At 58.1% G+C, this 16,170-nt stretch overlaps 2 protein-coding genes across 11 annotated transcripts in view; both read left to right on the top strand.

The window, feature by feature from the left end:
- UHRF1 (ubiquitin like with PHD and ring finger domains 1) overlaps nucleotides 1-5,247 on the top strand; it is a 30,303-nt gene extending 25,056 nt beyond the window's left edge. For both annotated transcript variants that reach the window (XM_023644477.2, XM_023644476.2), the window contains exons 16-17: nucleotides 993-1,097; nucleotides 3,723-5,247. In XM_023644477.2, the coding sequence (XP_023500245.1) occupies nucleotides 993-1,097; nucleotides 3,723-3,869 (252 nt within the window). In that variant the 3' untranslated portion in view covers nucleotides 3,870-5,247. The remainder of the gene's footprint in view (nucleotides 1-992; nucleotides 1,098-3,722) is intronic.
- A 4,927-nt stretch (nucleotides 5,248-10,174) lies between these two features.
- The window catches only part of KDM4B (lysine demethylase 4B), a 117,362-nt gene continuing 111,366 nt past the window's right edge, over nucleotides 10,175-16,170 (top strand). For all 9 annotated transcript variants that reach the window (XR_011440383.1, XR_002808997.2, XR_002808996.2 and 6 more), the window contains exon 1: nucleotides 10,175-10,304. The gene's annotated coding sequence lies outside the window, so the exon portion shown is untranslated. The remainder of the gene's footprint in view (nucleotides 10,305-16,170) is intronic.

Genomic DNA, 16,170 nt, shown 5'->3' on the forward strand with positions numbered 1-16,170 from the left:
GGCTTTCCTTGGCTCTTTCTGAGTCAAACCCAAATCCTACAAGCCGCGGCCGATCTGTCGGTTCCTGCCGACGCCTCGCCCTCTGGACTCCTCCTCCTGGTCCTCCCCTCGTGGGTCTCTGCCTGGAGCACTTTGCCCATCACCCTTCTGGCTCAGTCTCCCTGCTGCGTGAGTTTCCTGCAACCAATGAGTCTTTAGGGACCAAACCCAGGTGAGGGCAGGGCGGGTCCCGGAGGCCCCAGGGGAGGAGCGCGTCCCGCCTCCTCCAGCTTCCAGAGGTGCCGCATCCTGGGCTTGGGGCCCCTTCCTCCGTCCGCACGGCCAGCAGCGCAGCGTCTCCATCTCGGCCTCTGACCCTTCTGCCTCCCTCTGATCAGAACCCTGGGCCCCGGGAATCCAGGGTCGTCCCCATCCCAGGGGCCTCGACTTAGCCCATCTGCAGAGTCCCCTCTGCCTCATGAGGTGACACGTCCACAGGTCCTGGGGTCTGGATGGGGCTGTCTCAGGGGCCATGGTTCAGCCATCCCATGTGCCTCAGGTCCCCTTTTCCCTGGAGCGTTCATTCTCTGACAGCCTGTGCTCAGGGGCATTTCCGTCCTCGTCTGTCCTGTCTTTGGTCCCCCCACCGGGCTCTGTTTAATCCTCTGCTGGACCCTGGTGCCCAGGTGGCACGAGCAGGATCAAAGGTGTCGCAGTCTAGTCCCAAGATGGGCTGCTAAGGCGCAGCCTTGACCCCGATGCTGGCCGGGCCCTGTGCCAGCTCGTTCCCTGCTGTCCCCTGTCCCGCTCACACCCTGGCCGTGACCCCGGCCGCCTCACTTCCTCGTCCTCAGATGGGAGTCTCGGCGCTCCTGCCCGCTGGGGTCGGGCGGGGGGTGCAGCACGGGGACCTGGGCAGGTGTTTCTGAGGGGCCGCCCTTCCAGAGGGTTTCGTCAGGGCGGCCGCTCGCCCCGGCGCCCGGAGCCTGCCCGGCTCACACGCTGTCCTCCAGTTTCAGAAATTCCTGAGTAAAGTGGAGGAGACGTTCCAGTGCATCTGCTGCCAGGAGCTGGTCTTCCGCCCCATCACCACCGTGTGCCAACATAACGTATGCAAGGTGAGAGGCTTGGCGGCCGGAGCCGGGGCGGAAGGTTCTGGAAGGATGGTCTGACCTCTTGGGTGGGTCAGCTTGGCTTCCGCACGCTCGCAGGCTCCTGGGCCCCCGGCCCTTTGCAGGGCCTCATTATCTGCTTTCAGGGCGGCCTTTATCACGGGTCCCGTCGCCCCGCTCGCCTGCCCCTCGCCCTTGGTGCTCAGATGCAGTCTTCGCCCCTCCCACTGCCCCGAACTTAAGTGTCACCTCACCCCGTGACCTCCAGCCACACCGGCCCTCTGCCGTCGCCCATCTTCCTTAGCAGCCGTTCACTGGTCTCGCCTCCCCCTGGGACATGCTCGCCCAGCCTGGGGTCCAGGGTGGCAGAGGACGGGCTGCAGTCCTGGCCTGGTGATAATAATGATTGTTAAGCGGGCCGTGGGCTGCGATGGAGGTGTGAGGTGCTTCTCCCCTAGAGTAGCAGGAAGGAAGGCTTCCTGGAGGAGGTGGCGTCAACCTGCCACCGGAAGGGGACTTGGGGCGGCATCCCAGGCAGGCGGAGTGGCATGTGCAGAAGCCTGGACAGGCAGGCATGTGGGGGCGGCCGAGGCCTGTGGGGGACGAGGGGTTGGGGAGGGGGGCCAGGCGGCAGGCCTGTGGGCTCCGGCCGGTGGTCAGTCTTGGGAGGGAAACGATGGTTGAAAGAGAGATTGGGAAAGGCTGAGATGGGGCCAGACCGGGGCTCCCCCTTGGCGTTGCGGACACTGGGGCCAGGTCATCCTCCAGGGGGCCGTCCTGGGTGCTGTGGGGGGCTGAGCAGCATCCCTGGCCCCACCCACTTGATGCCACGAGCTCCCCCAGTGTGACAGCCACAGATGGCCCCAGACATGGCCTGGTGTCCCCTGGGGGCAGCATCGCTCAGTTGGGAAGCGCTGCCCTGGGTGGGTGGTTCCTCTGGTGTCTTCCGGCCACAGGCCATCAGGAGGAACCTGTGGGCAGTACAAGCCCACAGTTTCAGAAGGGACTGTCCCCGCCCCCGGTCACCCTTGGCCTCTGAGCTGCTGCCAGTTCTGCTCTTGGCCTGGCCCTTGTCCTCGCTTCAGGGCTCTCCGTCCACTGCCTGTCACCTGCCTGAGGAGGGAGGGACTGAGTGCCTTCAGCTGTGCGGCCGAGGGGAGATGCCCGTGTCCCCTGAGGCCGTGTGAGGCCCGAGCAGAGGCTTGGAGGCTTGTCAGGGGCGGGCGACAGTGCGTCTTTGGGGTCAGTGGCCCGGGTTCTGCCCCTCCCGGCCACGCGGCCTTGGAAAGCCACCCGACCGCTCCGAGCCTCGGCCACGTCCAGCAGAAAGGGGCAGAGCAGCAGCTTCCCAGGCGGCTCCTGGCTCCGGGGACATGGCGGGAGGTCCCAGGCCGGGCAGGAGGTGTGGGGGCTCGCCTGCAGCCGTGGACCGGGTGTCCCGGGGTCACACGGGTCCTTAAAGTGCCAATGCTGTGAAGGAGGAGGCCGCTGGTCTGTGTGTCTGTCCCTGTGACAGGTGTCACGGCTCCACCTGGCTGTCCCAGCGCCTGGCTGTTCTCCCCTCTCTTAAAAAATTTTTTATTCAAGTAAAATACAGCATAAAGTTTACCACTCTGACCATTTTTAGCTGCACAGCTCAGGGGCACTAGGTACCTTCTCATTGTTGTGCAACCCTCCCCAACATCCGTCTCCAGAACTTTCCATCTCCCCAAACTGAAGCTCGGTTCCCATGAAACACTGACTCCCACCCCTCCCCCAGCCCCTGGCCCCCATCCACTTTCTGTCTCTGTGGATGTGGCTCATCTGGGGACCTCCTGTGAGTGGACCACACAGTGTGTGTCCTTCTGTGTCTGGCTCATGTCCCTGAGCATCACGTCCTCCAGGTCCCTCCACGTGGGAGCAGGTGTCCGGATCTCCTTTTTCATGGCTGCGTAGTTTTCGAGGGTGTGGATGGATCACACTGTGTGTGTCCATCCGTTCCCAGACACTTGCGTTGCCTCCACCTTTTGGCTGCTGCCACTAATGCAGGAGTCCCAGGCCTGATTTGGAAGGTGGACTCAAATCTTCATTGTCCTGAGCAGAAAAAACTACATATTGTCTCTGGAATCAAGACTATAGATTTTATATTGAGAAAAGTGCTCAGGCGTTTTTAACAATAGGAAATAAAAGCCACAGCCTGTGTCCCTCGGTGAGACGTGCGGTGGCGTCAGCAGGCGTCTGCTGTGTTGACCTTTGGCTCCCTCGCCCAGTCGCCTGACGCCATCCTCAGGTCTGCACACCTGTGCAGGTGCCCGCGTACCTCTGCCCTGTGGCTGGCATCCTCCCTCTTGCTCTGACTGGGACGTTGCCTGTCCAGGGCCTGTCTGCCCCTGGGAGGAGGTGCCTTGAGCCGAGGCACAAGTGACGAGAGAGCAGAGGACAGACTTGTTAGGTGGCGTGACCTGCAAGTACAAAGGCCTGGGGGCCGGGGTGAACTTGGAGTCTTTGAGGGGCTGTGTGGCGAGTGGTAGAAAGTGAGACTGAGGGTCAGGAGGGACCTCTGGCTCTTGGGAGAAGTCAGTGACTGCTCCCGACTCCGTCCCCGGGACGGTGGGTGGCATTTCTCACCCGCCTGCTCTCTCTCTCTCGCAGGATTGCCTGGACCGGTCCTTCAAGGCCCAAGTGTTCAGCTGTCCGGCCTGCCGCTACGACCTGGGCCGCAGCTACGCCATGCAGGTGAACCAGCCGCTGCAGGCCGTTCTCAACCATCTCTTCCCCGGCTACGGCAACGGACGGTGATCCTTAAGCACTTCTTGCTGGGCGTTTTTTTTTAAAAAAACGTGTCCAAGCGGGGTCTTCGGCCCCGGTTTTGTTTTTAGTGGGCTTAACTTAAACATGTAGTTTTCCCTCCACCCCCTAAAAAGCCTCGTCTTCCTGGTCAGGTTTGGTTTTGTTTTTTAATCTATAAATTTTCCGGAATCTGTATGATGGCTCAAAATAAGAAAGAAAGAAAGGCGGACTCCTCCAGTGTTTTGTTTTAAAGAAATACGAAGTTTGCGGTTTGCCAGCAAAAAGCAACAGGACAGTTTCGCTTCTGAAGACGGAGCGAGAGACGACTTGGCGTGAAGGCTGCTCATGTCCCCGGCGTCAGGGTCTCAAGTTCCCGCCGCCGACCTGCAACAGGGCGCCTGGCTGCCCAGAACAATCTTCTCAAGGTGTGTGGGCCCGGCCCCCAAAGGCGACAGCGAGCGCATCTTCCCGACGGTGTTACGTGGCCTAAAACCAAGCACGGTGCTGCCTGGCGGTGGCATCCTGGCCGCGTGGTCCCACCGCCATCCATCGTGACTTGTCTAAAGGAAGAGGGACAGTCCTGCTGAGCTCGGTTAAAACTGTCGCCACAAGGTCGTCCCCACCGGACCCGTCTGCTTTCGTGCCCGAGACCCGCACGCAGAGCCCCGGGCGCCCCCGTGTGAGCAGCGTCGAGGCCACCCAGAGCCATCTCCGCCGGACTCCCCTCTCCGTGGGGCTGGCTGCGCGGCCACGCGCTGTTCCACCTGGAAGGGCATGGAAGTATTCGCACGAAGCCATGTTCAAGTGCCTTTGGTCCTTTCTTTCTTTCTAAACACAGGGCTCTTTGTTTTTAGCACTGAATTGTCGAAAATGCCAACCAGAGTCTCAAACTGGTCTACCCAGTTCTTCCCCCGCCCCCCTGGGGACGTGTTTTGGGGGGAGGTTTCGAGTTCTGCTCATCCTTTCGATTGAATTTGCGACCCGCCAATTTACAAGGGGGATTTTTTTTTTTAATTAAATAAACACTTTTTCGAAATGAAATTTTTTTTTTGTAGTTACTGTATATGTCCCGAGAAAGCTATAACTCAGCGTTTGGTTTTGTGTCTTTTTGTTTTTGTATTTTGGGGGATGATTTGCTAATTTTTCTAACTCTACCAAAGTTTGCAGCCATACCTCGGTAGAACAGGAATATTTTAAATCCTACAGCTGCAGACGAACTGGAGCGATATGGTCTTACAACTTTTTTTTTTTTTTCTTTTTTCCTCCCTATTATTAGGTTCTTAATGGATTAGGAAGAAACAACACGATCCTGTGTAGGCTTTTTCTAGAAAGTTCCATGTTCTTTGTCCCGACTTTAGGCTCAGAATAAATGTCTTTTACAAATGCATTGGGTCGTGTCTTCTATTTGCAAATCGCTCGGAAGCCCAGCAGACACTTCCGTCCGTATTATCTCATTTTCTCGTCACAAAACCCCCCCCAAAGGCAGACTTGGCAGAAAGCATTGCTCCCACTGTGCAGATGGGAAGACTGAGGCCCAGCACATAAAGGGCCCGGCGGTGGTTCTTCCTGCCGCTCAGCAGGTGTTGGGCTCGACAAGTCAGCAAAGTCAAGCCAGGGGGCCAAGCCCAGCCTGCCAGCTGGGGACCAGGGGTCACCTAATTCCTGCCAACGTGGGCAGTCCTGTCCCCATTCTGCATCTGAGGAAACTGAGGCTGCAGTGGTCCCCCACTCGGAATCCGTTCTGCCTCCAGTGGGCATCTCGTACTCCATCAGCATCTGAGGGGTCGCTGGAGCCTGGAGCGGGGCATGGGGGGTGGTCCTCTGGGCCCTGGGGAATTGGGCCACATGCTCTTTCCAGCAGGAGTCGGAGCGAGGGTGAGGCCAGTTTGCTGATTTCTGCAGAGGCCGTTACTCCCATTGACCTGGTGCTGGCGCCTTTTACCGATGGCTAAGTCGTGATGGGAGCAGATCTCGGGCTGCCCCTTTTGGTCCTTAAAATGTGTCAGGTGTGTCCTTGAAAGCATCGTGCTCCAGGAGAGAAGGCAGTCGCCGACCATCGTGAGGCTGTCTGTCACAAGAGATTTCCAGCTCGGGCTGTAGGGGCGAGAAGCGGGTTAGCGATCGCTCAGGGCTCCGCTGGGGGGAGTGGGGCGGGGTAGGGGTGACAGCTACAGGGTGCGGGGCTTTTTGGGGTGATGGAAACGTCCTGAGTGTGACGGTTGCCCACATCTGTGGATGTGCTAAGATCCTTTGAATTGTGCACTTGGGGCGAATTGTGCGAATTAGATCTCAAAGATATGTCGAGTGTGATCACATAATAAAAACAGAAAAAGATGCCCACTGTCAGGAGCTGCAGAAACTCCGTAAATGTCCCCAGGTGGGCCCCACACGGGGCCAGAACACACTGAGGCGGGTTCATTGTCGAGACTGTGGACTTTTTGGATGTTCCTCTCATTTTAAAGAACAATGTCCTTGTTAAAAATTAGTAAAACCCAGAAACATGTGTTTGAAACCACTGTACAGAAATGTGATATTAGACGTTTCTTTCCTGCTAGATTTGTTTTTATTTGCATAGAATAGCTTTACTGAAATATATTTCATGTTGCCGTAAAGCTCACCCGTTCAAAGTGTGCAGTTAAGGGCCTTCTGGTGTATTCACTGAGTTGTGCAACCATCACCTCTATCTAGTTCCAGAACATTCCATCACCCTAAAAAGAAGCCCCATCCCCATCAGCAGTCCCTTCCCAGCCCCTGACACCCACGAGCCTGCTCTCTGTCTATGGATTTGCGTCCTGTGTCTGCTTCTCTCCCTGAGCATCGTGTTGCAGGTCCGTCCACGTGCAGCCATGTCAGGGCCTCGCTCCTCTTCACGGCTGCGTAATATTCCAGCGTGTGGATGGACCACATTTTTAAATCCTCCTGGTTGATTTTTTATTGTGAAACTTTCCTTCTCTCCCTCCACCCTGGCTTATAAAATTAACACACAGTCCTAGAACATTTGCAAACAGAGTATATGACATCAAAGTCAAAATACATAATCCTGCCCCCCCGAGGGTGAACATTTTCTGGCTTCATTTGTCCACCTCTGTGTGCTCGTCCTGCAGTATCCTGCCTCAAAACCGTCCTCGGATCGGTTCTGACTCAGAGCCACTTTGCAGTTGAGGCACAGAGAGGTTAAGTGGCTTACTCAAGGACATGGCAAAGCCAGGGTACGTATATATTTATATATGATTCTCCGAATATTTGTTTTATATAGAGCGTTAAAGAACAAAATTAGGGCCATGCTGTGTACACTGTGTCTACCGCCTCGTGGCCGGTTTTCGATTAGTTTCAGTTCGTTTATCGGGCAGCAGCCACCTTGTCTAGCACCTTTGTAAACAAGCAGACGTGACCTGTGGTCTGGCGTATGCAGATTTGTGTGTCTGTGCTCACGAATGGGGAATGGAGTACTCGTGTGTCCAGCCACATATGCTTGGAGTGAAACAGAATGTTAGAATTCCTCCCTCAAATGTATTTCTAAAACTTTAATTTGGGGCCGGCCTGGTGGTGCAGTGGTTAAGTGTGCACGTTCTGCTTTGGCGGCCCGGGGTTCTCTGGTTGGGATCCCGGGTATGGACATGGCACGGCATGCTGTGGCAGGCATCCCACATATAAAGTAGAGGAAGATGGGCACGGATGTGAGCTCAGAGCCCGTCTTCCTCAGCAAAAAAAAAAAAAAAAAAAAAGGTGGATTGGCAGCAGATGTTAGCTCAGGGCTAATCTTCCTCAAGAAAAAAAATTAAAAAAATAAAACTTTATTTTTTAAACACCTCGGAGGATCTACCTTCCCATCCGTCTTTATCTTTAATGCATCCAACTCACCCATAATTGGGAGGGGTCTTTGTAAATTGGGACATTTATGGAGACGTCCCCAGTGTGATTTGCATGAAATTTGCACCTGTCCATAAAGACTTATAGAAAACCATGACGAGGTGGGGAGTGTTCCCCAACTTATTTTGTCCCTCTGAAAATTCAGAGACTGTCTCCTTCCCACTTTGCATATGATGCCCTTTAATTAGATGACCGTCATAGATTTTTTTCCCCTAACATTTTTAAATGAAGACTTTGAAACAGAAAAAGTTGAAAGAATTGTATGGGGCACCCTCAGGATGTACCCACAATCTAGATTCTACAGTTGTTAATGTTAGGCCTTTTACATAAGAGTTGGCATTAAAAAAAGTTTCCCCAAGCAAAATAAGGAAACTGATAGTCTGTTTAGGTGACCTAATTAAAAAAAAAATTCAGTCTCAAACACAAACACCTGGAATTCACTGTCTTATAGGACAGACTTGGAAGTAGAAAAAAAAAAAGCTTGTGTGTGTGTGTGGGTCCCTTCTTATTGCCTTTTTTTTGTTTTTTTGCTGAGGAAGATTGGCCCTGAGCAAACATCTGTTGCCAATCTTCCTCTTTTTGCTTGAGGAAGATTAGCCCTGAGCTAACACCTGTGTGGATTTCCTCTCGTTTATGTGTGGGACGCCACCACAACATGGCTTGATGAGTAGGTTCCTGCCTGGGACCCCAACTTGCGGATCCCTGGCAGCCTAAGCAGACTCCACGAACTTAACCACTAGGCCAGCCCCCTGTTATTGCCCCTTTGATGCTGTATTACCATCATCAAATTCATTTCCGTCTTTCCCACCAGTTAGGCAGTTCCTGAAAGGCAGTTACCATTTCCTATTTATACAATTAAATGTTAACTACATCAGGAATATATGAATAGGGTCCCATGAGGATTTTACACACCCCAGAACGGATTCAAGTCCCCACAGACTACCCTTGTAACCAACATGGGTCCCTCCTTCTCTCCCCAAAGACTGTTAGTTTTCTCAGTTCGGGGGTGGCCTTTTTCCGCGCAGTGACACAGCTATGTGCTCTTAGAAACCACACGACATTGGTGTCTGCGTGTGTTTCCACGCCACGTCTTCTTGGATGCAGAATCCCGGATCCTTTTGCTGCTCCCCAACAGCATCCTCAGGGGAGGGGTCCATGACAGAACAGGTAGATTATCGCCTTTTTAATTGCTACATAGTTAAGTATTTCGGAGTACCCTGTGCTACAAGTTGCTTATCTAAGGGCCCACCAGATGGAAACAGTTGCTTTCAGCTCTGCCACAAGCATCCTTGAACCGTGCAAGCTCCAGAGTGCGTCTCAGGGTACACAACCTCCTGGAATAGAGTGTAGACGCACTTAAAAAGGTATTAGAAAACGTCCAATCGCCCGATTTACACTCTTGCCGGAGAAATGAAGGCGTGCCCACCCCCCTCCCTGGTTTGCAATTAATAGTATGATGATGATAATAATGGAATCCTCAATTAAATGCTCAGTATGTGAAGCCACATGGTCAACCCTTACACATTAACATTCCCGGGAGAGGGGTGTGTGTATGGGGGTCCTACCATCATGTCCATTTCACAGGGTAAACTGAGGCCCAGTGAGTTCCCTTTGCTGCAGGCCATTCATAGTGAGCTTTGAACCTAGGTCAGAGAGCACAAACTCCTCCCCTCCTTTACGTTTTAGAGAACTCAAGGGAGAGCATCTATCTTCATTCCGAAGGCCTCGCCCCTTTGCAAAGTTTTGTTGATTGTGATGGAAATGAACTTGGTTTTTTGTGGGGGAGGGGAGGGGCGCTTGCTGCTTGACTTTTATTTCTCTAGTTTCTCAGTTCTCCTTTTGCAAAATTGGTTGCATTGGAGCAATGTTTCCCAACGCCGGACTCGGTGAATTGGGGAACTCTGCACCCAAGTTCCGGCTACGGGTCTCGAACCCCATCCCCGCGCCTCCGCGGCCGGGTGCTGATGTTGTGCGGGGCCTCACGTACTCAGCAGCCGCCTGATAACCGGGGCGGGGCCCGCAGCGTGATTGGCACGCGCCTCAGCCATTCGGCGCCTCGGGCTCACTCCGCAAGCCAATACTCGCTTGCCCCCGTGCGGACGCTGGGAGGTCCCCGAGGCTCCCTTGTCAATCCGAGGCCCAACCGCCGTCGGATTGGTCGCGGCCTCCTTGGCTGGCGTGCGCCGTCTCCAATGAGAACGGAGCCGGTCAGCGGGCACGTGGGTGGGCGCCGGCGTGTCCCGGCCGGCGGGCCAATGGCGAGGCGAGGCCGGCGCCTGCGCCCGCCCAATCGAGGCGCGCGGAGGGCGGGCCGTGCGGTGTTGATGGGCCCGGCGGAGGGGAGGGGCGGAGCTGTCAGCCGCAGCCAATGGGCGCGCGGGCGTGGGCTCGGCAACCAATGGCAGCCGGGGCGGAGCTGGCGCGCGGCCTTATAAGCCCCGCCCGGGGCGCTCGCGGAGGGCTCGGCCGCCAGCGACCGAGCGGGGCCCGGCCCGAGAGGGGCCCGGGGGTGCGACGCCGAGGGCGGGGGAGCGCGCGCCGCTGCTCCGGACCGGGCCGCGCGCGCCGCCGCAGGTGAGCCCGCGGGGAGGCGGCCGAGCGCGGGCCCCGCCGCCGCCGCCGCCGTCGCCCCCGCGCCGCGCCCGGGGCTGCGCGCGTGCGGCCGGGCGGGCGCCGGGACGCGAGGCCCAGGCCTCGGGCGCGGCCTGCTCGGGCCGCGGCCCCGCGCTTTGTCCCGGCCCGCGGGACGGTTGGGGGCGTTCACCGGCCGGCCCGGGGCGCCCTCGGGGGGCGGCGGGCGGGGACGGCGCGGCCGGACAATGGCGGGGCCGGGGCGGGAGGCGGGGGCGCCCCGGGCCGGCCGGGGGCGCGCGGGGCCGGCCCCGCACAAAAGATGACAGCGTGGGTGGCCCGGCCCCGGGCTCCCAGGATCCGCCGCAATCCTGCGAACGGAAAAAAAGAGAGAGAATCATCATAAAGAGAGAGCGAGCGCCCAGGCCCGGGCCAACCCCGCCTGCGTCTCCGGCCCTTCGGGGTTCCCAGGGGCGCCCCCCCCACCCCGGGATGTCCATCATTGCATCCCCACCCCTCTCCCCGGGTCCCCCCCGCCGTGCCACCGAGGCTTGCAAACTTGCACCCCGGCTCCCCGCACCCCACTCCGAGGAGCATGCAATCTGGCTTTTTGAAAGAATAAAAATGTACCCACTTGCCATGCACACCGCAGCTTCCAGGCGCGTCGCCCCCGTCCCTCCCCCGCTCAGCCGGCTCTCCATCTCGGAGAAGCCGTGGGGTCGCTCCCGCGGGGACCCCCTCGGGCTGTCCCAGCCACCCCCTTACTCCTCCCCTGATTCCTTCTGGAAAGGCCCTGCCCCCCGGATCCACAAGGCCTGGGTCTGCACCCAGGGGGCGTGATGACACCAGGGGGAATGGGGCACCCGGCCACCTGGGCATGCAGAAGGTTTTATAGGGGGTTTGGGTTTTGTTTTGTTTTTTCCTGGGGGCCGGGGAGGTGTGGACGGTGCTGGGTGTCCCCCATCTGTTTGGTGGGAGAGAAGATGCATTTATTGTAATAATTTAGGTGCCTCTGGGTGCAACTGTTTCGCGAGTTATGAAACTAGTGAAAGGTAGTTCTGGTCGGTGGCGCCCCAGGATCCTGTAATGTGTAGACACTGTGTCCTTTCCCGTGTGTTTCTGTCTGTTTCTGTCCATGGCCTTGATTGACGACCTCCTCTGGGGGCCAGTACTGTCTTAGGGTCTGAGGATGCCTGCCCCACCCCTCTGTCGTGACAGCAGGGTCCCCGACTGGCCCCAGGCTGGAGGAAGCCCCCCACACGGGCTCCTTCGCTGACTCCTCTGAGCTTTGATTGCCGCCATGCAGGAGCGGATGACCCCTCATTCTCAAATTATAGCTTCCTTCGGAGGCATCGGGGGAGTTTGTCGACTCCCCCGGCCACCTCTTCTCGCCCCCTCTGCCAGAGCTGCGGGCAGCCCCTCCCGTCTCGGCCGTCCACGTTCGGGTCCCTGAAGGACAGAGTGTGAAAGTCCTAGAGTGGTTCTTGGAGGCGAGCTTCCTGAAACTCGCCGGCCGCTCTCCGTGCTTCTCATTGGCCGCCTGGCACGTCTCGATGCTCCGTCTGTCTGTGTGGGGACCCCGAGCCGGCCAGACCTCCCTGCCCTGGTGGCGGCCACCTCGGGGAGCCCAGGGAGGGGGGTGGGGAACGGAGGTGGGGTTGCACAAATGCTGCCGGGCGTCGCGCCGTGTACAGGTGGCTCCTGTGTCAGGTGCCGCGCAGGAGCATGTCATTGAGACTTGAAATGTACACAGGTCTTGACCACCCTGGATGTTCTCCTGTTTCCTAATCCTCGCGTTCGGGGAGCGGGCTGCTCAGGAGATGTTAAATGCTGGAGCTTCAAAGTAGCGCTGGTGGGTCATCAGGACCCCGCCCGGCCTTTGTGTCCCTCTGTCTCCTGGGAGAGACCCTGCCCCAGTCCCTCTGGGGCGGTGGGGGGCCCTCCCACCCCGCTCTCCCTCCCTGGCCGCTCCGCCTCGTCTTGAGCCGGCATTTCTCTGCCTCCTCTGCTGGTGTCTTGCCCCTGCTGTCCTGTGCCGGCCCCTTTCCTCAGCCCTGGGGACCCCATCTGTTTCCTGGCGTGCCGGGGCAGGTCATGGGGGTCCCTGACTTCAAGGGGCTTCCTGGTGTGTTGGGGAAAGGGAGATCTGGGTGCCCCACGTGCGGCCCCAGCGGTGACGGCGGGGTGGAGCTGCTCCCCGGCTCAGGGAGCAGGCAGCACCAGGGGGTGGGTGGCGACGGACCAAGGTGTGGGCAAAGGAGCGTTTCCGGTTGGCTTCCTTCCCGGGCTCTGGAAACGTGGCGCAGGGGTCAGAGCTGTGTGACCTTGGGCCAGTCACTTGCTCAAGAACTACCTGGCCAGGAAGAGGGGTGGAGAGCGTGTGGAGTGGGGACAGATGCCTGACCCCGAGGGCTCTGCACCCTGTGCTGGGCGCCACCGGGCCTCCCCGCCAGCCTCTGCCACCGCGAGCCCTGGCTTTGCTCCAGAGACCTGCCCGTGGGGCCTCCAGCCACGGCTCGCACCTGCAGCGCCCCTGGGTGCCTCCTTCTGGCTGGGGACGCCCGACAGCAGAGCAGAGGCTGACCCTGGCCTCCCTTGTGTCCTGGTGTTCTTGGCCGTGTCCCTGGGTCCCTGCCCTCCTCTCCATCCGCCACACAGGCCGCAGGTCACCGCACGCCCCTGGGCCTCGCTTTCCTCATCTGTCAGATGGGTTCAGTGAGCTCCCATCCTCAGTCATGGTGGCGATCAGAGGGGACGGAGGGCGTGGCTCGAGCCCGGAGCTGACTTGTCACTGCTGCTGTTGGCCTCTGTCGGGCTGTCCCCCGTGCCCGGTCCACGTCGGGCCGGCGCCTTCCGTGGGGGTCATTCTGGGCGCTGGGGGGGTTGAGCAGCACCCCTGGCCCCCGCCCACTCGATGTCAGCAGCACCTCCCCCAGGTGTGACAACCACAGTGTCCTCTAGGGGTCACGGTTCTCCCCGTGAGACCCTCTCACTTAACTTTTAACCCCATATTTGTCCGTGACCCTCCCATATCTGCCTCGAATTCTGGTTCCCTTCTCCCCTCCTTTAATAGGGAGGGGCTCCCATTTGCAAACTGTGTCCGGCTGACCCTCCTCGGCCTGGGTGTCCCTCTGCCTTTCCTGCCCGGCAGACATGCCCGTGCCACCGTTGCTGGCCTGCTAAGGGGCCGCCAGGCGTGCTGCGGGAGCCTTACAGGGCCGTCCTCGGCCTCCGAGCCGGCAGGTGCCCTGCCCAGGCGTCCATACCACGTGGGCACCATACCCCTTCCCGCCAGGTCGTGTCACAGCCTCCTTTAAGTTGGGTTTAAGGTGACACACTTCTTTTCTCTCATCTTCGCCTCTTCCTGAGCAATAATGTCCTCGCAGTTGCGGGACCGTTAAGGTGCTGGTCACACACCCTTGAGTGCGATGAAGTGAGTTTAACCACAGTATTGGAGAAGAAACTTGTGTCACCTGAGTCCTAAGGCTGAGAGGATCCTTGAACTGGTTTTGTGGCCGTTCTTACTGGTGAATAATTGGCTTTGAATTTCCTCGCTGCTTTGAGTAGGCCTGTTGAGGAGCGTCTGGTTGGTTAGAGCACGTGTCCCCAGCTAGTCTGCTGGTTTTCCCTCCTGCTCCCTCGAGAAGCTTTTAAAAACTTTAGAAACGGCCTTCCTCTCCTCCAAACCCTCCAGTGGCTTCGTGTTGTCCTTGGAAAAGAGGCCAGGCCCCTTCCTGTGGCCTCTGCTCTGTCGTCTGTGCTTCCCTCCTCTCTGCCTGCCCCAACACTCTTCCCCGCTCCCCTCAGTCTGAACGCTTTACCTGCCTGCTCTTCCCTGCCCCAGGGCCTTTGCACTTGCTGTTCCCTCTGCCAGAATGCTGTTCCCTCACGCCTGGACCCAGCTGGCTCCTTGTCATTCATGTCTCGGCTCAGCTTGGCCATCACTGACCACGCTGCCTGAACTCACTCTCCCAGCCACTCTCTCTTCCGTCCTGCCCTTCTCCTTTGCACTCGACACTATCAGAAACGCGTATTCATCCGTTTTCGTATTTATTGTCTCTCTCGTCCACTAGGGCGGAAGCTTTTTCTGTAAAGGGTCAGAGAGTAACTATTTTCGGCTTTGCAGGCTGGACGGTCTCCGTCCCGGCCGCTCCGCTCTGCCCTTGCGGCCCAAACGTATGGAAGTGAACGAGGGTGCCTATGTCCCAATGAAACTTTATTGATGGACACCGAAATGAGACTTCTGGACTCTTTTCACGTGCCATGAGCTGTTTGTGTTCTTCTTTTGATTTTTTTTCCCCACCCAACTATTAAAAAACACCAAAACTGCTCTTAGCTTGCGGGTTGCACAGAAGCGGGCGGCGGCTGGAATCGCCCCGTGGTCAGAGTTTGCAGACCCCACCCTGGGGAGCGAGGCCTGTGCCCGAGGAATGACGTCTGTCTTGGTGGTGGTGTGTCTCCCTGGTGCCTAGGACAGTTCCGGGCACAGAGTGGGTGTTCGGGAAACATTCGTTTGTTGAATGAATGAACGACTGTCCCTCTTTTCTACATCAGTGCATTTAGAGTCATTCTTTATATTTAAAAAAAATGGGTTGTGTGTTGTTTTGAGGGAAATTAAAACTGCAGGGAATGTCAGAAAATTATGAGCCCGTCCAGGAGAACAGCTCCCTAATAAAGGAGGACAGAGAGGGGACGTGACCCAGGCAGATGCTTCGCCCCTGTGTGTCACCCGCCGCTGGCATCACAAGGTTGCTCAGGAGCCCGAGCGGCCTCAGGAGTTTGTGTGGACCTGGCGGAAGCTGAGGGCTTCAGAGGAAGATGCCGTTTGCCAACCATCTTGTTTCGTAAGCCTCCGGCCCATCCTCTTGACCAAGCGCAGCGCTGCCGGCCTGGGAGGGGCTTCTGCAGTCCTCGGAACGCTCTGGAAGAGGTGGCTTTTGTGGGTGTGACCGTTGAGCTCTGTGGGGCGGTGGACAGTGAGGTGTCCTTGGCGTCGCTCCTGCACCCCGGCTTCAGGGAGCGTGCACGGGCTGGCGGGCGGTTTCTGAGCTGGGCAGGTGCTGTGTCATAGATCTGGTCCTGTGCCGGGAGTGCTGTGACTCGCTGGGGACGCGTCCCGTTCGCGCACGGTCCTGCCTCCTCTGGATGATTGAAGCCAGCCGTCTGGAGAGGGTTCCTCGGAGCTTCTTGGCTCCCACAGTGGCCTGTTTTTTTTTTTTTGCCTATCTCTGCCTCTCCATCGCTCCTTCCTTCCTTCTCTCTTCTCTCTTCTCGGCCCACCTCCGAGGGTCTGGGGGACGTGAGGGGCTTGGCGACAAGTTGGCATTAAGCCGCCTGTGCCCCGTGGGCGGGCTGTGCCCCTGGCTGTGACGCTCTGGGATGGAGGCCTCGTGTGTTGGTTTCGTGCATAAGGAATCAGGAGTCAAGCCGCTGAGGGCTGCCGGGCCCCAGGTGGGTCCCCGGGTTCAGGGCAAACCATGCAGGATGTGACCCCGTTTACTGGTGCTGGTCATCGCATCCTGGTTCTCAGATGAGCCCGTATGGCGACCTGGCAGAGGCCATCTGTAGGCGGCTGTCAGCCTGTGCCCCCAGCACCCACTTCCCGTCTGGGTTTGCAGTTGGACCCAAACGATGGCACGTAGTGGGCAGCGCGGGGCGGGGGTGGGCGCCCTTTCATGATGCAGAGAAATGCGTCGTGTCCGAGGAGCTGGCGGTGGATCCAGAACCGCCACCAGCAGGCACAGGGGCGGCCCAGTGACAGGGGCGTGCAGGGGACCCCCGAGCACAAGTGGGGTGGAAGGGATCTGCGTGCCCGGCAGAGCTGTGGACCCTGCCTGGGGGGCAGCCCGTTTGGGAAGGCCACAGCCCG

The sequence above is a fragment of the Equus caballus genome, chromosome 7, assembly GCF_041296265.1.
Source record: "Equus caballus isolate H_3958 breed thoroughbred chromosome 7, TB-T2T, whole genome shotgun sequence".
NCBI lineage: Eukaryota > Metazoa > Chordata > Mammalia > Perissodactyla > Equidae > Equus > Equus caballus.